General features: G+C 37.8%; 1 protein-coding gene across 1 annotated transcript in view; it reads right to left on the reverse strand.

Annotated features, from left to right (window-relative positions):
• Malrd1 (MAM and LDL receptor class A domain containing 1) overlaps positions 1 to 27,621 on the reverse strand; it is a 608,177-nt gene that overhangs the window by 258,431 nt on the left and 322,125 nt on the right. Inside the window, exons 26-27 of the mRNA XM_035442808.1 lie at positions 13,654 to 13,899; positions 11,428 to 11,585 (exon numbers count right to left, since the gene is read on the reverse strand). Coding sequence (XP_035298699.1) covers positions 11,428 to 11,585; positions 13,654 to 13,899 — 404 coding nt within the window. The remainder of the gene's footprint in view (positions 1 to 11,427; positions 11,586 to 13,653; positions 13,900 to 27,621) is intronic.

Raw genomic sequence — 27,621 nt, forward strand, 5'->3', positions numbered from 1 at the left:
AGTGGCATGAACTCCTGAGCTAATTGAGAGCATGAGGGTAGGGGAGTGGGTGCTGCCACAATAAGAGCACAAGAAGAAGAGTAGAGGAGAAGAAATGGAGCAGCAGAGATATTGAGTTGTGGCAAGAATAGAGGAGAGAGAGCAGGATGAGAGATACCATATCAGAAGGAGCCACTATAGGTCCGAGAAGAGATCTGGAACTAGAGAGATCTCCAGAGACCTACAAGGATGACACGATCTGACAGTCCGGGCAGTGGAGGAGAGGATGGCCTAGAAGCCCTTCCCCTAGAAAGAGATTGATGACTACTCTCTATGCTATCCTAGAGTCCTCATCCAGTGGCTGATGGAAGCAGAGACAGACATCCACAGAAATACACTGAGCTGAAATCTGGAACCTAGTTGAAGAGAGGGAGGAATGAAGAACGAAGGGGTCTGTACCAGGTTGGAGAAACCCACAGAAACAGTTGGCCTGAAAAAGGGAAAGCATATCGACCCCAGACGCTCTTTGGGAGGCCAGTACGGGACTGATCCAGCCCTCTGATCATGGATGCCAATGGAGAGGCCCCTGCACTCCTGGGAGCCTCCGGAGGTGGACTGGTGTTTTGCCCTGGTGTGTGTGGGGGACTTTGAGAGCCCATCCCACTTGAAGTGATGTGCTCTGTCTCTGGACACATGGGGAGGGGCCTAGGCCCAGCACAGGAAGATTTGGGGGACTTGGTGGAACCCCTGTTGGGGGCCCTACCCTGCCTGGGGAGTGGTGGGTGGATGGAGTGGGGAGGTGGGGGAGAAGGAATGGGGGTGAGGGAGAGGGAGAGGGAGAGGGGACCTACATGTGAAACAAGCCTGTTCCCTAACTTGAATTAATAATAATAATAATAATAATAATAATAATAATAATAATAATAATAAAGAGAAAAAAAGAAATATACTTCTCACTCCTAGTTCTTCACCTTTGAAATGAATAACTTACACTAGAGAATATTGAAGGACTTGCCAGCTCTAAAATTTCCCTGTTCCACTAAGCAAGACAAAGCAGCAAAGTAGTTTAATTATGATCTTTCTGCATTACAGGGTTGCCCTATCAGGAGAGCTCTCCTAAAATACATTATTTTTCTCTGCTTCTGGTTTGAATATATTATGTGGTCTATCATGACTGCATAATGGATAGTCCTGAATGCTTTCAATTAAATACATTTAAATTCCCTAAAGTACACAGTAATCTTGATTAAAAAAAATCAACAGTTTATTACAGATGGAGCACTTCCAGAAGGCAATAATGTTCTTCAGAGAGCAGGTGCATTCTATTCAAATCACTAGTTGAAAAGATGCACAAGGTTGTTTTTTCCTTTGAGTCTGGCAGACTTCACTGTATACATGATCTATGAAGAGCGAAAGAAATTGAAGAATTCCCCCCTCCAAGATTGAAGTGTTCATATCCATACCCTAGTTGTCCTTAGTTAATCTCATCAGAAGAAAAAGATGACTAGAATAATAAGTGAAATTATGAAAGAAGAACTAAATATATTTTTAAGTCAAGTGTGCTTTTTTATGTTAAATATGACATGATTTACTTTCAATTTATAAAAAAATCATAATTTTTATACACAGATTAAAAACTCCCAATGCTTTTCCAAAAGCTTCTTCATTTTTGCGTTTTTTTTCTTTTTTCCATCTTTTTTATTTGAATTAGAAACAAGATTCTTTTACATGTGAATCTCAGTTCCCACTACCTCCCCTCCTCCCCTACCCCCACCCCAACTAAAACCCTGCCTATCACATATCCTTTCTGCTCCCCAGGGAGAGTGAGGCCTTCCATAGGGGGTCATCAGAGTCTATGATATCCTTTGGAATAGGGCCTAGGCCCACCCCGGTGTGTCTTGGCTCAGGGAGTATCCTTCTATGTGGATTGGGCTCCCAAAGTCTACACCTATGCTAGGAATAAGTACTGAACTACTACAAGAGGTCCTGTAGATTTCTGAGGTCTCCTCATTGAAACCCACATTCCTGGGGTCTGGATCAGTCCGATGCTGATATCCGAGCTATCTAGTCTGGGGGCCAAGAGCTCCCCGTTGTTCAGATCAGCTGATTCTGTGGGTCTCACCAGCCTGGTCTGGACCCCTTTGCTCATCACTTGTTCTCTGCAAGTGGATTCCAGTTCAGTTCAGTGATTAGCTGTGGGTGACTGCTTCTACTTCCACAAGCTGCTGGATGAAGGCTAAAGGATGGCATATAAGACAGCCATTAATCTCATAATCAGAGGAGGGCATTTAAGGTAGCCTCTCCTCTTTTGCTTAGACTGTTAGTTGGTCTCATCTTTGTAGATATGGAGACCTTTCCCTAGTGCCTGATTTTTCTGTAAACCTAAAATGTTTCCCTCTATCATGGTATCTCCTTTCTTGTTTTCTTCTATTCTTCTCCTGACTCAACCTTTCTCCTCCCTCATGACCTCCTCACCCCTCGTCTTCTTCCCTTCTCATTCTCCTAGCTCTCAACCCCCTCATCTCTTGCTCCCAATTTGCTCAGGAGATCTTGTCCCTTTCCCCTTCTCCAGGGGACAATGTATGTCTCTCTTAGGGTCCTTCTTGTTTATTAGTTTCTCTGGTAGTGTGGATTGTAGGCTGGTAATCCTTTGCTCTGTGTCTAAAGTCCACATATGAGTGAGTACATACCATGTTTGTCTTTTTGTGATTGGGTTACCTCGCTCAGAATGGTTTCTTCTATTTCCATCCATTTTCCTCCAAATTTCAATAGTGCTGCTATGAACATTCTTGAACAGATGTCCTTGTTGTATGAATGTGCTTCTTTTGGGTATATGTCTAAGAGTTGGATTGCTGGATCTTGTGGTAGACTGATTCCCATTTTCCTGAGGAGTCACCATACTGATTTCCAAAGTGGCTGTAGATTTGGCACTCCTACCAGCAGTGGATGAGTGTTCCCCTTTCCCCACATCCTCTCCAGCATCAACTATCATTGGTGTTTTTTTTATTTTAGCCATTCTAACAGGAATAAGATGGTATCTCAGAGTTGTTTTGATTTGCATTTCCCTGATGGCTAAGGATGTTGGACTTTTAGGTGCCTTTCAGCCATTTTAGATTCCTCTATTGAGAATTGTCTATTTAGTTCTGTACCCCACTTTTTAATTGGATTGTTTGGTGTTTTGGAGACTAGCTTCTTGAGTTCTTTGTATATTTTGGAGATCAGCCCTCTGTCAGATGTGGGGTTGTTGAATATCTTTTCCCATTCTGTGGGCTGCCATTTTGTCTTACTGGCTGTTTCCTTAGCCTTACAAAAGCTTTTCAGGAGGTCCCATTTATCAATTGTTGATCTCAGTATCTGTGCCACTGGTGTAAGATTCAAGAAGCACTCTCCTGTTCAAATTAATTCAAGGGTATTTCCCACTTTGTCTTCTAATAGGTTCAGTGTGACTGGATTGATGTTGAGGTCTTTGATCCATTTGGACTTGTTTTGTGCATGGCGATAGACATGGATCTATCTGCAGTCTTCTACTTTCCAACATCCAGTTACGAAGCACCATTTGTTGAAGATACTTTCTTTATTCCATCAGATAAATTTAGCTTCTTTGTCAAAAATCAAGTGTGCATAGGTGTGTGGGTTAATATCAGCGTTTTCCACTCTATTCCATTGGTCTACCTGTCTATTTTTGTGCCAAAACCAATCTGTTTTCAGGACTAGAGGTCTGTAATGGAACTTGAAGTCAGGAATGGTGATGCCTCCAGAAGTTCCTTTATTGTACAGGGTTGTTTTGGCTATCCTGGGTCTTTTGTTTTTCCATATAAAGTTGAGAATTGTTCTTTCAAGGTCTGTGAAGAGTTGTGTTGGGATATTGATGGGGATTGCATTGAATCTGTAGATTGCTTTTGGCAAGATTGCCATTCTTACTATGTTGATCCTACCTATCCAAGAGCAGGGGAGATTCTTCCATTTTCTGGTATATTCTTTAAATTCTTTCTTTAAAGACTCTTACTATACATGTCTTTATTGTTTTTGGTTACTGTTTCCCCAACATATTTTATGTTGTTAGTTGTTATTGTAAAGGGTGATGTTTCTCTGACTTCTTTCTCAGCACATTTATCTTCTGTATGTAGTAGGGATACTGATTCTTTTAGTTAATCTTGTATCCTGCCACTTTGCTGAAGGTGTTTATTATCTGTAGGAGTTCCCTAGTAGAGTTTTTGGGTCACTTATGTAGATTATCATATCATCTGAAAATAGTGAAATTTTGACATCTTGCTTTCCTATTTGTATCCCTTTGATCTCCTTTTCTTATCTTATTGCTCTAGCTAGAACTTTAAGGACAATATTGAAGAGATATGGAGAGAATGGACAGCCTTGTCTTGTCCCTGATTTTAGAGATATTGCATTGAGTTTCTCTCCATTTAACTTGATGTTGGTTGTAGGCTTGCTGTATATTGCTGTTATTATGTTAAGGTATGTTCCTGTTATCCCAGATCTCTCCAAGACCTTTATCATGAAGGGATGTTGGATTTTGTCAAAGCCTTTTTCAGCATCTAGTGAGATGATCATGTGGTTGTTTTTTTTTCCTCAGTCTGTTTATATGGTGGGTTCCATTGGTGGGTTCATATGTTGAACTATCCTTGCATCCCTGGGATGAGGCCTACTTGATCATGGAGGATGATTTCTCTGATATGTTCTTGGATTTGATTTGCCAGTATTTTATTGAGTATTTTTGCATCAATGTTCATGAGTGATATTGGTCTGTAGTTCTCTTTCTTAGTTGTGTCTTTGTGTGGCTTGGGTACCAAGGTTATTGAAGCCTTGTAAAAAGAGTTTGGCAATGACCCTTCTGCTTCTATTGTGTGGAATACTTTGAGAAGAATTGGTGTTAGCTGTACCTGGAATTTCTGGTAGAATTCTGCACTAAAGCCATCTTGTCCTGGGCTGTTTTGTTTGGGAGACTTTTGATGACTGCTTCTGTTTCATTATGGGTTATAGGTCTATTTAAGTTGCTATCTGTTCTTGATTTAATTTTGTTAAGTGGTAATTTTGTGTTCTAGAGCTTTCAGTTGTGCTGTTAATTCTCTATTGTGATTATTCTCCTGTTCCTTCATGTGGGCACTTAGCTCTATGTACTTTCCTCTTAGCCCTGCTTTCAAAGTGTCCTATAAGTTTGGGTATGTTGTATCTGCATTCTCACTGAATTATAGGAAATCTTTAATTTCTTTTTTATTTCTTCTTCAACCCAGGAATTGTGCAATTGGGTTTTAATTTCCATGAGTTTGTATGTTTTTCTGCAATTCGTGTTGTTGTTGAATTCTAACTTTAAAGCATGGTGGTCTGATAAGATACAGGGGGTTATTTTTAACTTTTTGGACCTGTTGATGTTTCCTATGTTGCCAAGTATGTGGTAGATTTTAGAGAAGGTTCCATGTGGTGCTGGGACCACATGATAACAAGGTATATTGTTTTGTATTGTCTTTTAAGCCCAATCAGGCCATTACTTCTATTAGTTCCTTTGTTTCTTTGTTAGATTTCTGTCTGGTGTTCCTTTCCAGTGGTAAGAGTGGGGTGTTGAAGTCTCCCACTATAAGTGTGTGTAGTTTTATGTGTGATTTGAGTTTTAGTAATGTTTCTTTTACAAATGTGAATGCCTTTGTATTTGGGCATAAATGTTCAGAATTCAGACTTCATCCTGATGGATTTCTCCTGTGATGGGTAGGATGTGACCTCTTTCATCTCTTTTGATTGATTTTAATTTAAAGTCCAATTTGTTGGAAATTAGGATTGCTATCCCCACTTGTTTCTTGGGTCCATTTGATTGGAAAATCTTTTCCCAACTTTTAATTCTTAGGTACCATCTGTCTTTGAAGTTGAGGTATGTTTCTTGTATGCAGCAGAAGGATGGCTTCTGTCTTCTTATCCATTCTGCTAACCTGTGTCTTTTTACAGGTGAGTTAAAACCATTAATATTGAGGAATATCAATGACCATTGATTGTTCATTCTTGTTTGTTTTGGATTTGGTGGTGGTGGTGAAATTATGTGTGGGTTTCCATCCCTTTTTTCTTGTGGGTGTTGATAAAGTGGGATTTTGTATTGCCCATATTTTTCTGGTTGTAGTTAACTTCCTGAGACTGCAGTTTTCCTTCCAGAACTTACTGTAGGGCTTGATTGGTGGATATGTATTGTTTGAATCTGGTTTTGTCATGGAATATGTTTTCTCCATCTATATTGACTGAAAGCTTTGCTGGGTATAGTAGTCTGGGCTGTCATCCATAGTCTCTTAGTGTATGGAGAATATCTATCCAGGACCTTCTGGCTTTCAGAGTTTCCATGGAAAAGTCAGGTGTAATTCAGATAGGTTTGACTTTATTTGTTACTTGACCTTTTTCCTTTGCTGTTCTTAATATTTTCTCTTTATTCTGTATATTTGGGGTTTTGACTATTATGTGTTGAGGAGACCTTTATTTTTGGTCCAGTCTATTTGGTGTTCTGTAGGCTTCTTGTACTTTCATTGGCATATCTTTCTTTGGGTTGGGAAAGTTTTCTTCTATGATATTGTTGAATAGCTTTTCTGTTCCTTTGAGTTGGATTTCTTTGCTTTCTTCTATACCTATTAGTCTTAGCTCTGGTCTTTTCACGGTGTCCCATATTTCCTGGATATTTTGTGTTGTGGACTTGTTGGACTTAAGATTTTCTTTGGTTGATGAGTCTATTTCTCCTAGTGTTATCTTCAACTCCTGAGATTCTCTCTTCCATGTCTTGTATTCTGTTGGTTATGTTTACATCTATAGTTCCTGATCATTTATCTAGCTTTTCTATTTCCAGTAGTCCCTCAGATTGTGCTTTCTTTATTGTCTCTATTTCAGTTTTTAGGTCTTGAAGTGTTTCCTTGAAAGATTTGTTGATATCTTGTATTTTTTGTTTTGTTTGTTCTTCCATTTCTTTAAGGTATTTTCTCATATCCTCTTTGAGACCCTTTATCATTTTCATGAATATGTTTTTAAGGTCATTTTCTTCTGCTTCATCTGCATTGTGATGTGTTGGTCTTGCTGGTGTATGGTCCCTAGTCTCTGGTGACATCATATTGGTTTTCTTGTTGTTGTATATGCTTTTTTTTATTGTCTTCTTCCCATCCTTTCTTCCAGTAGGTTTAGCAGGAGTCTCTTCCTCTCCTGGTGGGTATGGGTCCAAGGTTCCCTTCTGGTAGATGCAAACAGTTCCAGTACTCTGATGTCTGTCCTCTTCCCCTGATAGAGGCAAGACTGGTATTGGGGCCTTGGCAGTCTCTTGGTGTGCTGGAGCCTGACAGCCGAGTTCAGATCCTGTGAGCTGTCAACTGTGCTTTTATGATACCATTTATTGTTAGAATGGGTACATAGTATTGTTGGTAGTGTGTTTGCCTAAGATTCATGAGACCTTGGATTCCCTCCCCATCACTGTATAACTGAGCATAATAGCAGCACTTGGGAGGTGGAGGTAGGAAACAATAAGTTCAAAATTATCCCCAGCTACATAATGAGTTGAAGGGGCCTTTGATGCAGGAGACCCTGTCTTAAACAAACAAACAAACAACAAATATTCTTATAGTATTCCTGAGTACTTTTAAAAAATGTTTTGTTTAAATTTTTCAGGGGTCAAAAAATAATGCATTTAAAATTAATGAGAATTTAAAACCAAATGTCAATGGTTCAAAAGGCACACAGAATAAGTGATGTTATAGAAATACACCATTTTTAGGGTGAATCATTTACTACAGCCAGGAAAGGCCATAGTGTACTGACTGTAGATGTGCTGTGCACTTCATGTCTAACAGCCTTGATGGAAAGCCAGAAAGCAAATTGATCATGGAACAATCTAATGTTATTTCAAATTACCTGATTTCAAGCCCTTGATCATACCCTTACTTGTGATTTTAGACTTTGCATTTAATTCCATGGGCCTTACTCAGTAAAGATGAAGGCTGTATAAAAACACATTTCTACCACTTTCCATAGTCTGACTCCCTCTCACAAAGGATGTGTCTTGGGCCAAGCAGTAAGGGACAAAATGCTAATGATCTTTCCATCTGTCTAACTGTTTAACACTATGTAATTTTGTTTTAAACATCATTAATACCCTTGCAAAGTTATATTTACATTATTTTAGAGGTTTGTTTGTTTGTTTGTTTTACTATCTAAACACAACACTAGTAACCATAGATAATAATCGGTATTATTTTCTGAGTAGACTAGTTCTTCATATTATTGTTAGTCACACATTGGCATAAGACACAAAAATTATGGTTTCCATGGCAAATTACATGTAACTGGTAGTAAGAAATATGAGGGAAAAGTATAAAATATATTATCTCTAAAGTGGTATGGATATTCATTAAATGCTTTCTAAGACAGTAGTTGTGTTGTGGTTACCCTGTATTACTTCATTATTACAGGAATATTGTAAAAATTATGAAAGTCAGTTAAATAAAACTCCCATTTCCTATTCTTCTTGTAGAACACTTTTTTTTTTAAATATAGACATGCCCATATTGAAATGCCTGCACCATGAATACAATAATAAGGTGAATACCATTGCTGTGTTATTACTGTGAAATTCCTTTCTTCAGCCCATTATTACACCAGGCCTCATACTTCATGTTTCAGAATGTTATGCTAAGACTTGTTAGAAACAATACAGGTGTTAATGCTCAGTGAATAACTCATGTTAGTACTCATTGTCATTGCTGTTAGCTGAAATAAGTACAACACCATGTACACTGTGTCACCAATAAATTAATGTGCAATAGTTAGATGTGTTTATGTCTGACTGAAATCTATACTCCTGGTTTAGATTATAAGTTCTGAGTGCCATAAACATATCTTATCCCTTCCTGCCACAGTGATGAGCCTTAACAATGACCTAGAAAGGCATTCCTTTGCTTCATCATTCACTCCCTGAATATCTTAGGTGGCAAGCAAATCCCCCAAATTTCAATAGCTTGGTCTCAAGAACTGACAAATTATTTGTAGAAAGAGAACAATCACCAATCACCAGCTAGTGAGCAGGAATCAGTTCTAGAGTCCAGATGAACACTCAGGAGAGGAGCCTTGGGAAGTAAAAGTGGTAAGGAAGCTTTTATTCAAAATTCTCTATCTCCTACTTGTATTGCCTTGGTGTGGAGCAAAAGTACGGGGCAGGGGTGTTATTTCTGAGGTTCAGAAGAGGAGACTGAGCCAAAGGGGAATAAACTCATGAACTGGGAGTATTGTTTTTGTAATGAGAAAAGAAAGAAAATTCTGAATCCTACCCCTGTTGAGTTTGCCATCTGCCTAGCAGGTTTTCAGACTCAGGGAGAAGGTAAACTCCAGCATGGTTCCACACACAGGGAAGCCTAAGAAGTACTTTGTAAACAGGATCAAAAACATTCATCTTATTATTCACCAAAGTGAGGCAATTTCCCCAAATTTTGAATATAAATTAAATACACTCTGTGAAAGATTTTGCTCCTTCATCCTTGAAATTTCTCAAAACAAGTATGTACTATTTATTTGCTTATGGTTTTTTTATTTGTTTATTTCAGATGCAAGTGTCAAATACAGGGTCTTGCACATTCTGGGCAAGTGCTTAGGCATGGAGTTACAACTCCAATTCCCTAACAATCCCTCCTCAGTTTGGGTGGAAGCTTTATTATGTCTTAAGGTATTTTTGATTTAAATCTTGTTCATTGATTAATTTTTTAACAATCAGAGACATGTATGCAATGCCTTCTCATTGCATTCTTCCCTGTACTCTCTCTTATCCTCCTCCCATTCCTACCAATTCACCCCTCCTCCCACTAAGACCCCATTCTGTTTTCATATCTTTTGACACCTTTTAAAATTAGGTTTGTGACCAATTGGAATGAACAGTGTCCACTTGCATGGGGATGGACTTGAGCAGGAATAATCTACCAGTGGCTACATCATTAAAGAGAATAATGTCCTCTCCTCCAACATCCCCAGCCTCCTTTAGCTCTCTTTGGTGGGGTGGAGTATCCTGAGTCTTTCCCAGTAATGACTGAATATTTAAGAGCTCAGTCCTATACAGGCTCTGAGCAGCTAAGTCTTGTGAGCTCATGAGTGCCACGGCCATGCTCATAAAAGTTTCACAGGCTTTCTCACTATAGTCCAGCTCAATAAGACTATATGTATATTTTATTTGTTTTGAGACACCAGTCTTTAAAAATGCTATTAAATACCCATGGAAACCAGTTAGAGGAATCATAGGAGGTCTAGATTACTTTATAAGAAGACCAATACCTCTAAAAAGCTTGAATTTCATTTTAGTATATTATTAAGTTTTGTCCTATAATGTAAAATAGTTGGAAGTAAGTTTCTGTTAAGTAAATATCAAAAGCAAAAGTTACAGAGGACAAAATCCTTCACACGCTAGTCACCAAATAATACAGAACCACATTCAAAAGAGTACTAGAAAATGCTCCTTTGAGAACTTTAAGTTTCATATAAATTTCTACATTCAAGTATAAGAATAACACTGTGGTTATTTGCTGCATGTGTCCTCTTAGGCTGCTTTTTATACCTCATTATAGCATGGCCTACAGTTCCCAAGTCTGTTCAGGTTTCCAACAACGAAACAAGAGCCACAGAGTTGTAAACGATTCCGATAGATGAGGTCTTTGACATTCAGGTCCGGTCTTTTCTATCAGCACTGGGGCACTTGAGCAAAGCTCATGTGTTAAGAAACAGCAGTGGCTGCTAGAGCATGCTTTAAACCAAGATTTCTTGGAATGATAACTAGATTCTTAAAACACATAAATCACACAACACACACACACACACACACACACACACACACACACACACACACATTTCCTTTCAACTGCTGCTTTAATTTATTAAAAAGTAAAGGTGTTTTAATTAGGTCTTGTTAATATTAATATTTACCTTGCTGTTTTGTCCCCAAACTCTGTCACTTTATTATGCTAAATTAAAACTCTGATGGAAACATCCAATTAATAACCAGGAAGGAAATGCATTCATATGTCACATTTAATAAGCAGTTCAGTGTAATCATACCTTTATCATACTCTTGAGCAGCTTAGTTCTTTGTAATGTATTCATGAAGCCAGAATGTCTATTATTAGTACTCAATAATTACATGAAAAAGAGAAAATGAATAGTTGCTTTCCTTTCAAATGTACAAATGACCTCTTTTGTCTCATTGAAAAAGACAAGAAAGGAAACAGTAAAATGAGAGAACTTAGATTAACTCTGATAAAAGGAGGTTCTGGGATTGTGGCATGGCACTGCACTCCATGTTCGCATGTTACAGCTAATCACGCTTCATAGGGTGTGTGGCCACAGGAGCTGCTCCTTGAGAGGAATGAGGTTTACTTTGGCCAGGCCAGGACTCTGTCCTCCCTGCAGGAGCCTCAGAAAGCCCTGCAGTGTCCTTAACCAAGAGCCTACCTTAATGAGGATCTGAATGGCCCCTGTGGCTTTTTTAGATATGAAGTACCAGAAGCTCATAGTGCAGGCTGCGCTGGATTCTTGCCAAATGGCACTCTTCAAGTGGGCTTTGTCACCTCGAAGGCCCACTGGGGTGGCCTCTAGATACATGAAGTGACCTAGGAATAAGGATGGAATTTAAATAGGACCAAAATAAGATCAAAAGAACAATTTTTTTTCTGTTTGCTTGTTTTTTGTTTTGTTTTGTTTTGAGACAGGGTTTCTCTGTGTAGCTTTGAAGCCTGTCCTGGAACTTGATTCATAGACCAGGCTGGCCTCAAACACATAGAGACCCACCTGCCTCTGCCTCCCTAGTGCTGGGATTAAAGGTGTGTTCACCATCACATGACTTTAGTTGAGGTGTTTTCTTTTTTATTAATCCAGTTCATGTGATTTAGCTGCCAACAGCATGCTCATCTGAAATGGAGAATAAATCTAACAGCCTTGTCTCTAGCTAACTGGCAGAACAATTCTCAACAGCGTGTGCTTATAATAAAGTGCTTCACACTATGTAGACTAAGTCATCTGACAAGGTATTTATGCCATCATATCCACAAGGCATGTATTGGAGTCCACAAACTATCCAGTTATTATAAAAGAGTGCAGATTTTCATGAAATCAAAATAAGAGAAGATTCAGTCACCTGTTGAATATGTAAATAAAATTCTGGGAATTTTAATGTATAACATGAAAAGAAAGCTATTGCTTTCATTCTTATGAAAGTATCTAATGCATATCACATATGTCAGTATGTCAGATGAGTGATCTTTGAGTCTGTGGTCTAACTCACCAGATCCTTTTTATGTGTCAGTGAAATCTCAATATTGAGATATCATTCTGCCATTTTGTACTGTTTAGGACTTTATAGTCTTTTTTTGTCCTATTAATGTCCTTGTCTCATTGAGTGTTGCACTTGACATTTGACTGTAAATGCTTACTATAAAAATAGTCCATGTCTAGCACCCTTACAGACGTAGTTTTACAGTTATATTTTCACAATTTCTCAATAAGGTTTAATCTCATTACCTACAGGCTTCATACCATTCAACCACACAACCTGTGTTACATATACTGAGCAAACTTCACAGTCTCCACCTAATAAACTCTGAAGCCGAGCTTGTGAAAAACCAAGCAATTTGCTAATGATCAAATGAGTGTCCAAATTCAGGGTAATCAATTACAGATGAGTATGTTCTTCTTAGGAAAGTTGTTGGATAGAAGCAAGTACTATCATTTAACTACAGTTACTGAAACTGAAATTAATGCAAAATTGTGACTGTCATTATGGGCTGATTTGCCTCTGCCATCTCCCAGCCCCTAATTCAATTACCTATCCTTATCATGATCACTGTTTGGAAATTTTACTATTTACTTATCTGGTGAAATGGGTAAAGGTGATGTTATTAAAGTGGACACTAGTCAATATACCTGGGATCTAACAAAAAAAGAACTATGGAAAATACTATGCCATACACAAGAGGAGCTGACCTGATGGAGCATGGCAAGCTATCATCTGTAAGTGGGGAACTTGTGAGGCTATTGGAGCCTTGAGGGAGGGGCATGGAAGACTTGTTTCTTCTTCACAACACTCAGAAGGAACCCCAGTACTGCACCAGCTTTATCTTGAATTTCTGACTTCCAAAACTAAGACAGTAGTAGTGTCCATGGTCTCAGCCACCTGTTCTAGGTGTTTTGGTACAGCTGTCCTAGGATATAAACACACATGCTAAATGGCTAAACAGCAGTCTCTCTGCTATTGTCTCTTCAGCTGCTGCTGATGATAATGAGATGGACTTTAAGAACTTAAACAGCTGGGGATCCTGATTGGGACTGAACCAAGCCCTCTGAATGTAGTTGACAGTTATGTGCCTTGACCTGTTAGGTGGGGTGCTGGCAGTGGGGCCAGGAATTATTCTGGGTACATGAACTAGCTTTTTGGAGCCCATTCCCTATGGTGGGATACCTTGCTCAGCCTGAATGCATGGGGGGAGGAGCTAGGTCCTGCCTCAACTTGTTATACCAGACTTTGTTGACTCTCCAATGGAGGAGACCTTATGTCTTCTGAGGAGTGGATGGGGGTGGGGAATGGTGGGGAGGTGGGGGAGGGGAAACTGGGGCTAGTATGTAAAATGAAAAAAATTAAATAAAAAAGAACATAAATAGGGTAATAACAACCTAATAACTTACCATGTTCATTTCCAAGTGTGTGGTCTTTTGGGGGTCGTTGGCTTTTATGAGAGCCAATTCCTGAAACCCAATCTGAATTTTCAGCTAGGGAGTTCTTCCAGCCACACCAACCTTTCTCAAAAGTGCAGGAGCTACCACACTCATTTTCATCAGTGTTATCCCCACAGTCATCTGCAAAATTGCAGCTTTGCTCTGGACTGTAGCATCTGCCATTCTGACATTCCTCATAGCCATGTGGGCAAAAACCTGGAATAAAACAAAAATGGATTGACAGATTCTTCCATTAATAGTCCAAAGGCCATAAGAGTGGATTAGTTATAATGTACCAAGGACTACAGTTTGCTTAAGAACTTGAGGTTTCTGACCCCCATTTCTCCCATCTAATTTGTTTCAGAGGTTAGGTTCACTCACAAATGAAAATAACATGGATACGAAATTTCAGAAAAAAAAAAAAACCACTTTGTACACTCACCTCAAATTTGATCTCATTTTAATATAAAATCAGAAAGTATCTTCCTTTCTAACTTTTGTTTTGTTCTTATGTTCTTGGTTTTTTTGTTTTGTTTGTTTTGGTTTGGTTTTTGAGACAGAGTCTCTCTCTGTAGTCTAGACTGGAACTAACTACACTGCCCAGGTTGACCTGGAAATTTCAAAGGAATCCTCCTTCCTCAGCATCCTTAGTGCTAGTATTACCAGCAGAAATCATCATACTTTTCTCTTCCTTCATAAGTTCTAGATGCCCGTAAGACAAGCTCTTAAGGTCACACTTAGCTATATTTCCAAAATGGGTAATTCCGTGACTGGAAGGAAGTTGCATATTGGTTGAAAGCTGGTGTAGATAAAAGGAGTTGAGTGATGTTTCAAGCATGTACTGAAAGATGATCTAGAATCTCCTGCAGAAACTTCTCTTATAGCCTGAATCTTAAGTATCTTCCAACAGCTTGTTTTGGAAACTTAATCACCAGAAAGTCGGTATTGGAAGGCTGTGGCAACTTGAACAGTCAGCATTGAGTGGGAAATTCTTAAGCACTAGAAGTGTGATCTTGAAGGAATTTTTAGGATCCCTTCTTCTGTCACCTTTCCTTTCTTGACCCAGAAGTAAATAGTTATGTGCTCCCAGTTTTAACCGACCTCAACCTCGGCATAAAAGTAATGGAGCCAATGAATCATGAACTGTATCCCCTACAACTCTGAGTCAAAAATTAATGCTTTCTCTTTATAATTTGATTATCTCTGATATTTTTATAATGACAAGGAGTATGCTACAATAGTTTCATATGAGGACACTGCTGGTCATGAGAAAAGAAGTAGAAGATGGATGGAAAGTGACATAGAATTTCCTGGGATAAAATCCTTGTCCTGGAGGCTGCCAGCCATTTCCTGCTGTCTATAGTCCCGGAACACCAATGTGAAGATGCCCAAGTCAATAGGTTTCATTGTACAGAGCCTTTGAAGATAAATTTCAACTATGCATCCTGCTTCCAAAAGAACTTCCTTCCATGGATTAATTTCCGAAATTTTTTTGTTTGTTGTAATGAATTAAAGAGTTTCTATTTGGTTCATTTTAGTAGATTGGTGGTAAGACAAAAGGCTTTTAATATTTAAAGTATGGAACTCAACTAATAACCACAAAGAAAGTGAAAATACTTATATTAACTTTCTCACTAATAGGTAAGAAAATCAAAAGTTACAGATGTCAAATGAATTGAGACTTTTTCAAAAACAGAGTTGCTATTTCGACCCGACTCTCAAGTCTTCTAGATTATGTTGTGAATCCTCTGGCTTAGAAAGGACAAGGAGTTGGTGGCACACGCCTTTAATCCCAGCACTCAGGAGGCAGAGGCAGGCGGATCTCTGTGAGTTCTAGACCAGCCTGCTCTACAAGAGCTAGTTCCAGGACAGCCTCCAAAGCCACAGAGAAACCCTGTCTTGAAAAACCAAAAACAAAAAAAGGACAAGGCTGCCCATCACAGGGCTGCACTACTGAGGACTAGGAGAGCTGAGGTTGGTAGAAGCATTGCTTCTGAAGCACTAATTAGAAGCTGATAAATTAATACATTATTTCATTTTACAAAAGCTGGCACTTACATTGATTCTGCCTATTCCAACTTATTCAGAGAAGAAAAATAAAACCCATGAAGAACTTAAGAGATGATTTTTCTGAAAAATAACTGAATCAAACCACAACTGCATCCTTCCAAGTTAAAGAAGAAAATCTAGACATAGTTCTCAACAGAAAAATAGTAAATTTTTAACATCACAAAAATTCACTAGAGCTAATATTTTGGGATAGTAATACATTTTCCATTTTTAAAGCAAAGTAACTACATAGATAGGGTACAGTCATATAAACATACAAAACTATAATAGAGCATAATTTCTAGATTAATAAAGAAAATATTACTGCTATAATCCATTCATAAGATGATTCACAGTAATCTTGTGGAGTTCAAGATCACCAAAAGACCACTCAGACTCTATCAAGACTTTAATCAGCCGATTAATTTAAGCTGCAGCTGACCACAGCCCCCTTGATGGGACTGTGACCCAGCTAAAAGGGGAGGAGAACTTTAAAGGCAAAAACCACAATTCATTGCTGCAGACATACACTTCTGTGGGTGTGGGATAAATCCCAGGGTCTTTTTCATTTGTGGAATAATTTAAAGGGTATAAAATTCCTGGAATTGTCTTAAAAGCTTCAGGTTGCTGAGGGATGGCCACAGTCTTGTAAAAATGGTGCCTTTATCAAAATGGAATCCTCAGCAGCTACATTCCCCACTAGCTCTGGCTCCTATGAACCAGACTGTTGGTTCACTGTTTTGTAGCACTGAAGGCTGATATTGAGCCTGTAGGGTGTACAAAGTTAATCTTAACTTCGTTCACTCCCCTTTTTATATATGAAAGTGGCCAGTTTATGATACAAGGGCCTAACGACCACAAGCAACAAGATATACTTTTCAGCATATATATATATATATATATATATATATATATATATATATATGTATGTATATATATATATATATGTGTGTGTGTGTGTGTGTGTGTGTGTGTGTGTGTGTGATATTTGGGGAAGGACATAGGCCAATGTTATATTGAAAAAAGAAGTTCCAGAGTCTTGACAAAACATGAAGTTTCAGATGACTAAGATACATACCAAATGATCTTTGGTGCTATGATTTATTCTCTTTAACAAAATAAACTTTCCTTCCATGATGGTGAATGACTAAATAAACAAATAAACACAATGCATACATACAAAGCACATATTTGCAAATACATATTTGTAAAATTCAGAGACACATTTTTATGAGTTTAGTAATCAAAGCTGTTAACAACTACTGGCTTCCCCGACATGTTTTCAGATTCTATGTGTTCAGCAGTTAAATGATCAGGCAGTTCTCATAACCTTTATGTCAGGGACATATTGTATAGGAATTTATGACTATGTCTAGAGAGCAGTTTTATGTCTCTGTGACCAGAGACTGGTTTTTCCAAGATAGGTTTAGCAATTAAAGCATAATTATAGTTTAGTTGCCCACTACATTCTGATTTTGATAAAGGACAAGCAAAATTATAAACTAATATTATTTACCTATTTCCAAGTTATATCATGTGAATATTGTTTGCCAAAAGTAAAACAAAACAATAAAAGTAATGTTGTCATAGAGCATTGGTTGCTTACAGCTTTTATGATTAAATTCATAAAAGTGTGCTTCTTTGATGCTTACAAATATATATTTACATTTATGTGCTTTACATACATTTATGTTTATTCATAAATTAGTCATTCACCATCATGTCAGGGAAGTTTATTTTATTAAACAGAATACATCACAGCACCATAGTTCCTTCTGTATGTATCTTAGCAACTGAAACTTCGAGATTCTGGTACTTCTTTTCTGAATGTACCAATTTGACATGTAGTCTTCTCCCTCTACTAACAGTGATTCTATGCTTCTAGTTACTGATGCAATGGTATTTGGAGGAACTCTATGTAGTTATGAAACATATTTTGGTATTCAACTTGATTGCTTACAGTCTTTAATTTTCAACTTATTTCCTTTCATTTGTCTTTCACATCCCGGGCTTGGAGTGCCCTGTTAATCCCACAGATTCAAGGAGAAAGATAACTGATCTAAATCATGACCGGATAAATTAAAGCAAGCTTTTTCACTCAAGTAAATAGGCTATGTCTCATTAAGCTGGGGTTTAAGAGGTCAGCATTGGATATGGGGAAGATAAGGATTTTATAGCCCAGGAATAGGTGGTTTCCAAATGGATGACTTGGCAGGAAAAAGGCAGGGTTACAGAAGCAGAACATAAGCATAAGTAGGTGGTCATAATAACCTTCTAAAACAAGGCATGGTTGCAGGTTGGTCATAACAACATTGTCATAACAAGGTGGTCATAATGCTTGCCACTTTCTGGAATGGGCAGTATGGAATCATTTGTAGTTAAGGTTACAGTTGGGCATAGACAAATCTTTGAGAAACAGAGATTTAATATAAATAGGAATGAGCTTAGTTTGTTTTGCTCTGAGATAGCTTTCAAGCCTAAGATGGAGGCAAGCTGGTTTATTGTACATCATTTTGGCTAAGGGACAAGAATAAAACCATGTACAAAAATGTACTTAGATATAGGGAATATTCTCCTTAGACAGCACAAATCCCTAAAGCAGTCTCTTCCCCTACTCTGTCATTTCGTTCTACACTTGAGACACACATTCCCACAAATCTCTATTATGCAAAATATACAGCTTTTCAAGGGGTTCTGGTTCATATACAGTGTCATCTGTCTCAGCATTTGGCCACATCTGGAATAGGGCCAAATTAACTCTGAATGATCCCACAGCATTAAGAGCAGGGGTTTCATACATATAATATTTAATCTAGTCAATCATAAAATATTTCAGCATATTCAGTCAATTGTTGGCCTTGCCATTAAAATATATTGCATCATATCTGCTATCATTATTTTGGTAAAAGTCAGTATTGCTTTTATGGATTTTATTACCATTTCCTGTCTGATAACTTCATCTCTAAACTTACCCCAAATGTAATAATGTACGACCACGGATTTTTTTCAATATAATATAAAGGTATATCTATTTCCATAGTAGCCTCCATTATTGAAAACAAAGTCTTCAAAATGGACTATTAAGGGCCAGGTAGAATAAAGTCGAAAATGAGTGTCAAAGTTATGTGTGTGCACCAGAAACTTTACAAATGACCAAAGAAAGTGGCATTATAATTGTCTTAGTTCTAGTGCTGCAATGAAACACTATGACAAAAAAAGGAAGAAGGAGAGGAAAGTCTTTATTTGTATTTTGCTTCAACAACCACTGTTTATCATCAAAGGAAGTCAAGATAGGAACTCAAACAGGGCAGGAACCTGGAGGCAGGAGTTGATGCAGAGGCTGGGGAAGAGTGTTGCTTACAGGCTTACTCCCCACGACCTGCTCAGCCTGATTTCCTATAGAACCCAGTAACACGAACCCAGAGATAGTATCACTCACAATGGGCTGGGTCCTCCCACATCAATCACTAATTAAGAAAAATGGAGACATTTACTCAATTGAGATTCCCTCATTTCAAATAACTCAAGTTGACATACAAACTAGCCAACACAATGACAAAAGGCTTAAAGAGGTTTAAATGTTATAATAATTAAGAAAATATGGTACTGACTTACAGAGTTTTAAGATAATTTTCTGGATAAGTCATAGACAATTTGACCATCAAAGTAAGTAATGAGATAATACCTGCTTATAGCTAGAAGGAGAAAGAAGGCATGAAACTGTCTTCAAACATAAGCAAATAGTGTTGCTAGGCAAATATATTAAACTATTTTTAGCAAATACTGAAAATAGGAATTAGAGGACTATAGTCCTTTAAAAGAATGAAATGGTGCATCCTATTGTCACTCAGAGGTTTTGCTCTGTGGTGCTTTCCTGGGCTGAATTCTGGAAGTATAAGTGAAACAGAAAACTGAGGTATCTGTGTCTGCAGACACAGGGGGCAGAAGCATTTTAAATTTGTAAGACACAACTATAGAGAAAAAGGACTGTTGAAGATAAAGAGATGCAGAAATATGCTCAAGTCTTTTGACTGAAATTCAATTTACATATGGATAGGGAAGAATTCACAAGGAAGAAAGGTATCTTCCAAGACAACAATAAACTTGCAGCTATAAACAGAAATATTTCAAGTATTCACAGAAAGGCAGACATCTTTAGGCTTCTACCATCTTGAACAAAATGGCCTTAATAAATACAAGGCATTCAGTGGGAACTTCAGAAAAGCTATGAGTGGTATAATACAAAGTAAATGTACGAAGAAGTATTTTTCACATTTAGTTGAGCAAACTATAATCCTCAATCCAAAACCAGTACCTGTAAATAAAATTGTATTGAGACAGATATGCCCACTTAATTACATATTAAAATATAGATATTTTATACAATAGTGATAGAGTTGAACAATTGTAACCAGGACAATAGGCCTGTAATGTAAAAAATTGTAGTTTTGGTAATCCACAGAATAAAATTTCCTGAAATCTGTTGTGATTTAAACCTCACATTAAACCTTTAGAATACTCATCAAATAGACAAATCAGAATAGTAAGCAAGTTAACTGCTATCTAGGATGAAATTCACACACACACACACACACACACACACACACACACACACACACACACACACAAAACTTCAGTACTGAGCAGGCCAGTACTCACAGTCTATGAATAACTAGGTAAATGTGAGCTATATATAGCTAGCAGAAAAATCAGTCATGAGAAGGAAACACAAAAGTGTCAAGGCACTAGAAGATAACACAGTTGAGAATTGTTCAAAAGGAAAGACATTTCAGACAGGAGAGAGTTTTTACAGTGACTATAGTTAAAAAATATTCCTTAAAATAGCTAAGATTAAAGTATTCTCACTATGAGAAATCACACATATGTGAAGCAATGCACACAATACTTAATTGCTGGTTTAAATCTGCCATTCCACAATATACACACAATTATGACATCAAGTTTTACACAAGTATATATACAACTTTAACTGCAACACAGCTGAAAGAATAATTTTAAGGATGATCAGAAATTGATAGGTATTATGGGGTTATTGTGAAGTCAAACCAACTTTTTGATTGTGCTTTGTGCTCATTTTCAATTATATACAAAATAAATATAACAAAAGACTAAAAATCATCCATATTAAAAATTTCTGACATTTGTATGTGCTTTCAACACACATTTACCCAAATGCTGAAAATACCACATACTTGAGTCACAGAATATAGGAAAATCAAGTTACTATATTCCTGGAAGTTTTATCTCCACTGGCTAATATTTATACTACTGAAAATTGTTATGTGAACTATTAGAAGAATAAAGTAATGCTCAATCATACCTAGTTATAAACTATATGAGCTACAGTATTGACTCGCATTGTTAAGACATACCCTTGAAAGGACAATACTCAACATTTTGTTTAAAACAAAAGACCCAGGATAGCCAAAACAACCCTGCACAATAAAGGAGCTTCAGGGGCATCACCATTCCTGACTTCAAGTTCTACTATAGAGATACAGTAATGAAAAAAATTTTGGTATTGGCACAAAAACAGACAGGTAGACCAATGGAATTAAATTGAAGATCCTGATATTAACCCACACACCTATGAACACCTGAGCTTTGACAAAGAAACTAAAATTATACAATGGAAAAAAGAAAGCATCTTCAACAAAAGTTCTGGCATAACTGGATGCTGGCATATAGAAGACGGCAGATAGATCCATTTCTATCACCATACACAAAACTTAATTCCAAATAGATCAAAGACTTCAACATAAATCCATCCACACTGAACTTCTTAGAAGAGTAAGTGGGAGGTACCCTTGAATGAATTGGTCCAAGAGACCACTTCCTAAACATAAATAACACCAGTAGCACAGACACCAAGATTGAAAATTAATAAACTGAGAAGCTTCTGTAAGGCAAAAGACACAGTCAACAAGACAAAACAGCAGCCCACAGAATGGGAAAAGATCTTCACCAACCCCACATCAGACAGAGGACTGATTTCCAAAATATACAAAGAACTCAAGAAGCTAGTCACCAAAAAAACAAATTAATTCATTAAAAAGTGCAGTACAGAACTAAATAGAGAATTCTCAATAAAGGAATCTAAACTAGTTGAAGGACACTTGAGAAACTGCTCAACATCCTTAGCCATCAGGGAAATGCAAATCAAAACAACTCTGAGAAACCATCTTACTCCTGTCAGAATGGCCAAAAGCAAAAACACCAATGAAAGTTCATGCTGGAGAGGATGTGGAGAAAGGGGAACACTCCTCCACTGCTGGTGGGAGTGCCAACTTGTACAGCCACTTTGGAAATCAGTATGGCAGTACCTCAGGAAAATGGGAACTAGTCTACCTCAATATCCAGCAATTCAACTCTTAGGCATATACCCAAAGGATGTACATTCATACAAAAAGGACATCTGTTCAAATATGTTCATAGAATCATTATTTGTAACAGCCAGAACCTGGGAGCAACCTAGGTGCCACCCAACTGAAGAATAGATAGAGAAAATATGGTACATTTACACATTGGAGTTCTATTCAGTGGGGAAAAAAACAATGGTATCTTGAAATTTGCAGGCAAATGGATGGGACTAGGAGAAATTATCCTAAGTGAGGTAACCCAGTCACAGAAAGACAAACATGGTATGTACTCACTCAAATATGAACATAGAGCAAAGGATTACCAGCCTACAATCTATACCTCCAGAGAAGCAAGGAAACAATGAGGACCCTAAGAGAGACATACAAGGTCCCCCAGTGAAGCAGAAAGGGGCAAGAGCCCCTGAACAAATTGGGAGCATGAGGGGAGTGAGGGAGGACAAAGAGGAGGGGAGAAGAGGAGGTGGGAAAGAACATGAGGGATCAGGAAGATTGAGTGTGTTGGGGCCATTGAGGAGAGCAAGAAAAGAGACACATCAATAGAGGGAGCCACTATAGGTTTAAAGAGAAATCTGGCACTAAGGAAATCTACAGACAAGGATGACCCCAACTAGGAACCTAAGCAACAGTAGAGAGTCTACTTTAAATGTCCTTCCCCTAAAATGAGAATGATGACTACTTTAAATGTCACCCTAGAGCCTTCATCCAGTAGCTGATAGATGTAGAAGCAGAGATACATAGCTAAGCACTGAGCCAAACTCCTGGAATCCAGTTTCAAAGGTGGAGGAGTGATGAACAAAGGGGTCAAGACCAGGCTTGAAAAACTCACAGAAACAGGTGACCTAAGAAAGTGGGAACACACTGACTCCAGTCTGACAGTTGGGGAACCAACATAGGACCAAACCAGGACCCTGGAACGTGGGTGTCCACTAAAAGCACTTGGCAGTCTATGGGGCTTCTGGCAGTGGAAACAGGATGTATTCCTAGTGCACAAATGGACTTCAGCAGTCCATTTCCCATGGAGGGATACTTTCTTAGCCTAGATACACAGGAGATGGCCTAGGCCCTGCCCCAAGTGACCTGACTGATTTTTGATGATCCCTAATGGAAGGCCTCACCCTCCCTGGGGAGTGGATGGGGGATGGGATGGGAGGTTTGGTGGGGGCCATGGGAGGATGGAAGGGAGAGAGAATTGGGATTGATATGTAAAATAAACTGTTTCTAATTACATACATACATACATACATACATACATACATACATACATACATGACATACCCAGTTGTGCAAGGATGGCATGAACATCATGGAGTAGCCAACCAGTTTCTGATTGGATCAAAGTCCTGCTCCACAGGATGAAACCCATAGATGGCATTATTCATGAGCCAAGAACTTATGGCTACACAGGTCATAGGCTATAGGGGAAATATGCAATTATTATGTTGCTAAATATCATAGTATTAAATTTGCTCCTCATGAAATACCTATATATCAAGGCATATTTCAAGCTTCATTGTAGCAGCTTCTATTTGTAATTGATGGTGATTAACAGAGACTACACAATGTTGAGGCCTACCTACGATCCCTGCCCAAGTTCTGGAATTGTTGTAGAAAAGGGGGTAGGAAGAGTGTAAGAACCAGAAACATCATATTCTGGACACAGCATGGCAGCTATACATATATATAAGATATAGAACTTTTGTACAAACCTGGGTAATTCAGAACCCCATGCCTCTAGATACACACAACTCATCCTAGTTGTGGAGAAGTTGAAAACTGTAGCTTTTGGCAGAGGGAGAGACTGTTTTCTCTAAGAGTATATATAACCCTGATTAAGTCAATCCCTTTCAAGTGGAACACCAGGAATCCAAGAATGTTTTTACAACACAAATTGGTCTTGAAGGATTAAAGTCAATAAGACACAAAGTTGAGTAAGTAGAAAAGGAGAGGTGCATCTCGGCACAGTGATGAAAGGAGTGAGCAATTTAAACAGAACATGGAAAGAATTAGTTAAAAGAATAAAAACCACATATATTTTAAAATAGCAATTAGAAATGTAAAATTTTGGGTTAATTTAATAGAGTATCTCCCAAGAGTAAAACCAGAACCTATAAAGGAATCATGTAAATTAACAAAATACAACAATTTTGTTATAAATACAACAATTCAGAATTATTAGATACTTAATTTGCTTAAATGAATCTATAGTTTAATATCCCAATCAACTTGCATTAGGTGTTTTTGAGAAGTTGGATAAATGATCCTAAAAATATATATATATATATATATATATATATATATATATATATATATATATATGGAGATGCAGAGTTCTTAGCTCAGCTCAAAATCCGGCAGATTTATAGTATCTGATATCAGGATATCTATAAATCTCTGTGAACTAAAAATAAATAAATAAGTAAAAGTGTGAGTTTTGTCTTCATGCTTGAAATAATACTTTGTGGATTTGAAAGTACTTTGATATTTTATAAACATTTGAAAAATGCATCTGAAAAATATAAAAACTTAAAAGTTAGAAAACTCTTCAAATGTTTATGAATTTCATCCACATCATTAAAATTGTTCACAGACTATAAAATCTCACTTTCTCTTTTATTGTTGTCTTCCAGCCAAGGACCATTACATAGACACCCCAGAGTTAGACAACATAGGTTTACCAGTTGTTGCAGCAAAGGTACCATACTTGTGGGACACTATGAAATATTTAAACAGAAAAGTTTTTGAAAGGGTCTTTGGTTAAGTTACTTAAAGAAAGGTGCAGAGAAGGAGTTTAGCTTGGATTATATTTTATGGAGAAGAATGAACAAGTCTACGACTAGGTCTTCAAAAATCTTCTTCAACAGGGGCAGACCTAGAAAACACTGAAGTTGTGATGGGTTTGACTTCACTTCTCCCAAGTCAAGATATGGAGATGTTTAACCATTCTTTTGGCCAATAAAATGCTCTTATTCAGTTATACCTACAGGACATTTGTGTGTGCACGAGCGCAAGTGCACATGTTACTAATTTTAACACCTGAATCTTGATGTGGTTAGGTTGATGCTGATATCCTTGGACACTGCATACTGAATCAAAGAACATGAAAGACATGCTCTGTATGTCAAGCAGTTTAAAAGTAACAAATAGGTTCCCCAATTGTTCCAGGCCAGGTCCTGGACATTAAGGATCACTTTTTCTTTCGCACTATGCTGTTGTATACATTTGCTCAGAGAGATGGATAAAGCAGCATATTCTTCATATAATGGAGAACAGAAACAAAACCAGTCAGAACTTCTGTTTACTTTTTAAAAACTAACTAGCTACTGCACACTGAATTATTGCTTTTAAAGACACACAAGCATATTAAAGGTCTTCATATTTGTGATTTTTAAAATATATTTTATTTACTTTCCTTAGGAAGTTTTACACAATTTAAAAAATATATAGATAAATAAAGATGATAGGTAAATAGAATATAAATGATAGAGATAGATGGGTGATAGATAGACAGACAGACAGATGCTGAGACTCTATTACTGAAGACAAAGCACATTTTGGTTGCAGAACAAAGGAAAGTCAAGCTGGCTTGGGCTGGGTGCCTCCTTCCTGCTCTCTAGCATTCACAGTGCCAGAAGGTGTTATGCAGGCTGCTGAGGGAGCAATATCATTAACAGTCTTACCCAACTGTGAACCCTATGAGCTACAAGACTGACCTGTCAGGCAATATATTCCCAGTGCTACAGTGTGTCAGGCCTCACACTATAGTAACCAAACACCTTCTGACAGAATTTCAGGGTTGTTACACAGAAGGAATTCATGCCTGGTATTGTAAACCTCATCCAAAGTCCTTGATGTACAAGGATGGTGGTCATAGACTTTACCAGGGAACTGGATATTGTTGTTTTGACGTACAATTACCTTCTAAATGTTTATGCCCATAGATAGTAGCACTTCCAACCTTTGGAGAGAAACTTCTGTTTGCAATGGGCAATACTTAATGCTGAGACTCATGACTGATCAAAGTGGTGAGAATAAGTGCCCGCTTAGGTGTTACCTCTCTCCTTCCCCAAACAAGTCATCTATATTGCCCTTCCTAGGCTCTGGAATCATTGCACAAGAGGGAGCAAAAGGAATACAGGAGCTGGAGGATAGAAAGATGTACCATTAAAAGCTGTCTTAAATTACTGCCCGAATAATTTCATAGCAGCAGCAGCTACTTACACGAGAAGTGTGAAAGATCTGGCCCATCACATTTTATCAGGGATATGGGAGGAGCTCATTGGGTCCTACCCTTCCCTGAGAACATATATAAGTTAATGGTTGCTGGGAGAAGGGTGATAAGGTGGTATAGCCAATGATAAATTGCTCATGGTCAAGTTAATAACCCCTCAATCAGTGCCCATACATGCAACCATGATAAAATGAGTGGGCTACAAAGACAGGAAACTGGAAGGAGACGTGATGGGAAAAAGGAGTTCAGTGGGAGGAGGAGGATAAGAATGGAAATGGGAGGATATGAGCAAATTAAATCATGAAAATATGAAGAATAATTATTAGCATAGAAGGTGATATACAAAAAGAAAGACCATAAAGATGACCATAATCTTGAGATTGGTTTTCAAAAGGGAAGAAAAATGTAATTTGCATTCAAAAAAAAAAAGAAGAAGAAAGAAAATCTAGGCAAGACAGTTTGTTACAAGCTTCAAATAAGAAAGGACCAGTATGCTCTCCCAACTTCCATCCTTGCTTACTCTTGTAATATGACTGATTGTTGAGTTAAGATCCAGTAGCTTTCTGCTGTCTTAGGTTCCCTGGGCATTGTAAACGCCATTAGGTATTCTTTCCATAACATCTATTCTCTTCATTCTGAGTAACATCCATCTAAATATACAGAGATCTTTTGTAGTCCTGATCAGCATGACAAAGTATATGCTAACAGTTACTGCTCATAGTAATTTACAAAGATGCTTTCATGGATGAAGATGAAGAGATGGCTCAGCAGTTAAGCACTTGCTCCTTTTGCTGTGGACTTGGGTTTGGCTCCCAGCATCCACATGGCAGTTCCAAATAATCTGATGGATGCTATCTTCTGGCTTCCAAGGGTACCAGGTACACAAATGGTGCAGATATACATGAACACATATTTATACATAATGCCTTTAAAATGTTTTTTAAATGATTTATTTTTAGCATTTCTAAAGACTTTTTATTTATGTGTGTGCATTTATATATCTCTGTGTGTAAGCTATGTTGTGTAGGTTTGTGGAGTTTAGAGGAGGGCACTGAATCCCCCGCTGATGGAGATACAGGTGGTTGTGACCTGACATGGGTGTTGGGAACCATTCTTGGTCTCTCTAGAAGAGCAGTGAGTGCTCTGAGCCCCTATTCCACCATTTTTAAAGACCTACTTTGTGTACCTAACATTTAACAAGTATTTATATGTATGATAATAAAAATATACTTCTAATTCTGCATTGGAAGAAAACTGGAA

Source organism: Cricetulus griseus, chromosome 3 (genome assembly GCF_003668045.3).
Source record: "Cricetulus griseus strain 17A/GY chromosome 3, alternate assembly CriGri-PICRH-1.0, whole genome shotgun sequence".
In the NCBI taxonomy this organism is placed as follows: domain Eukaryota; kingdom Metazoa; phylum Chordata; class Mammalia; order Rodentia; family Cricetidae; genus Cricetulus; species Cricetulus griseus.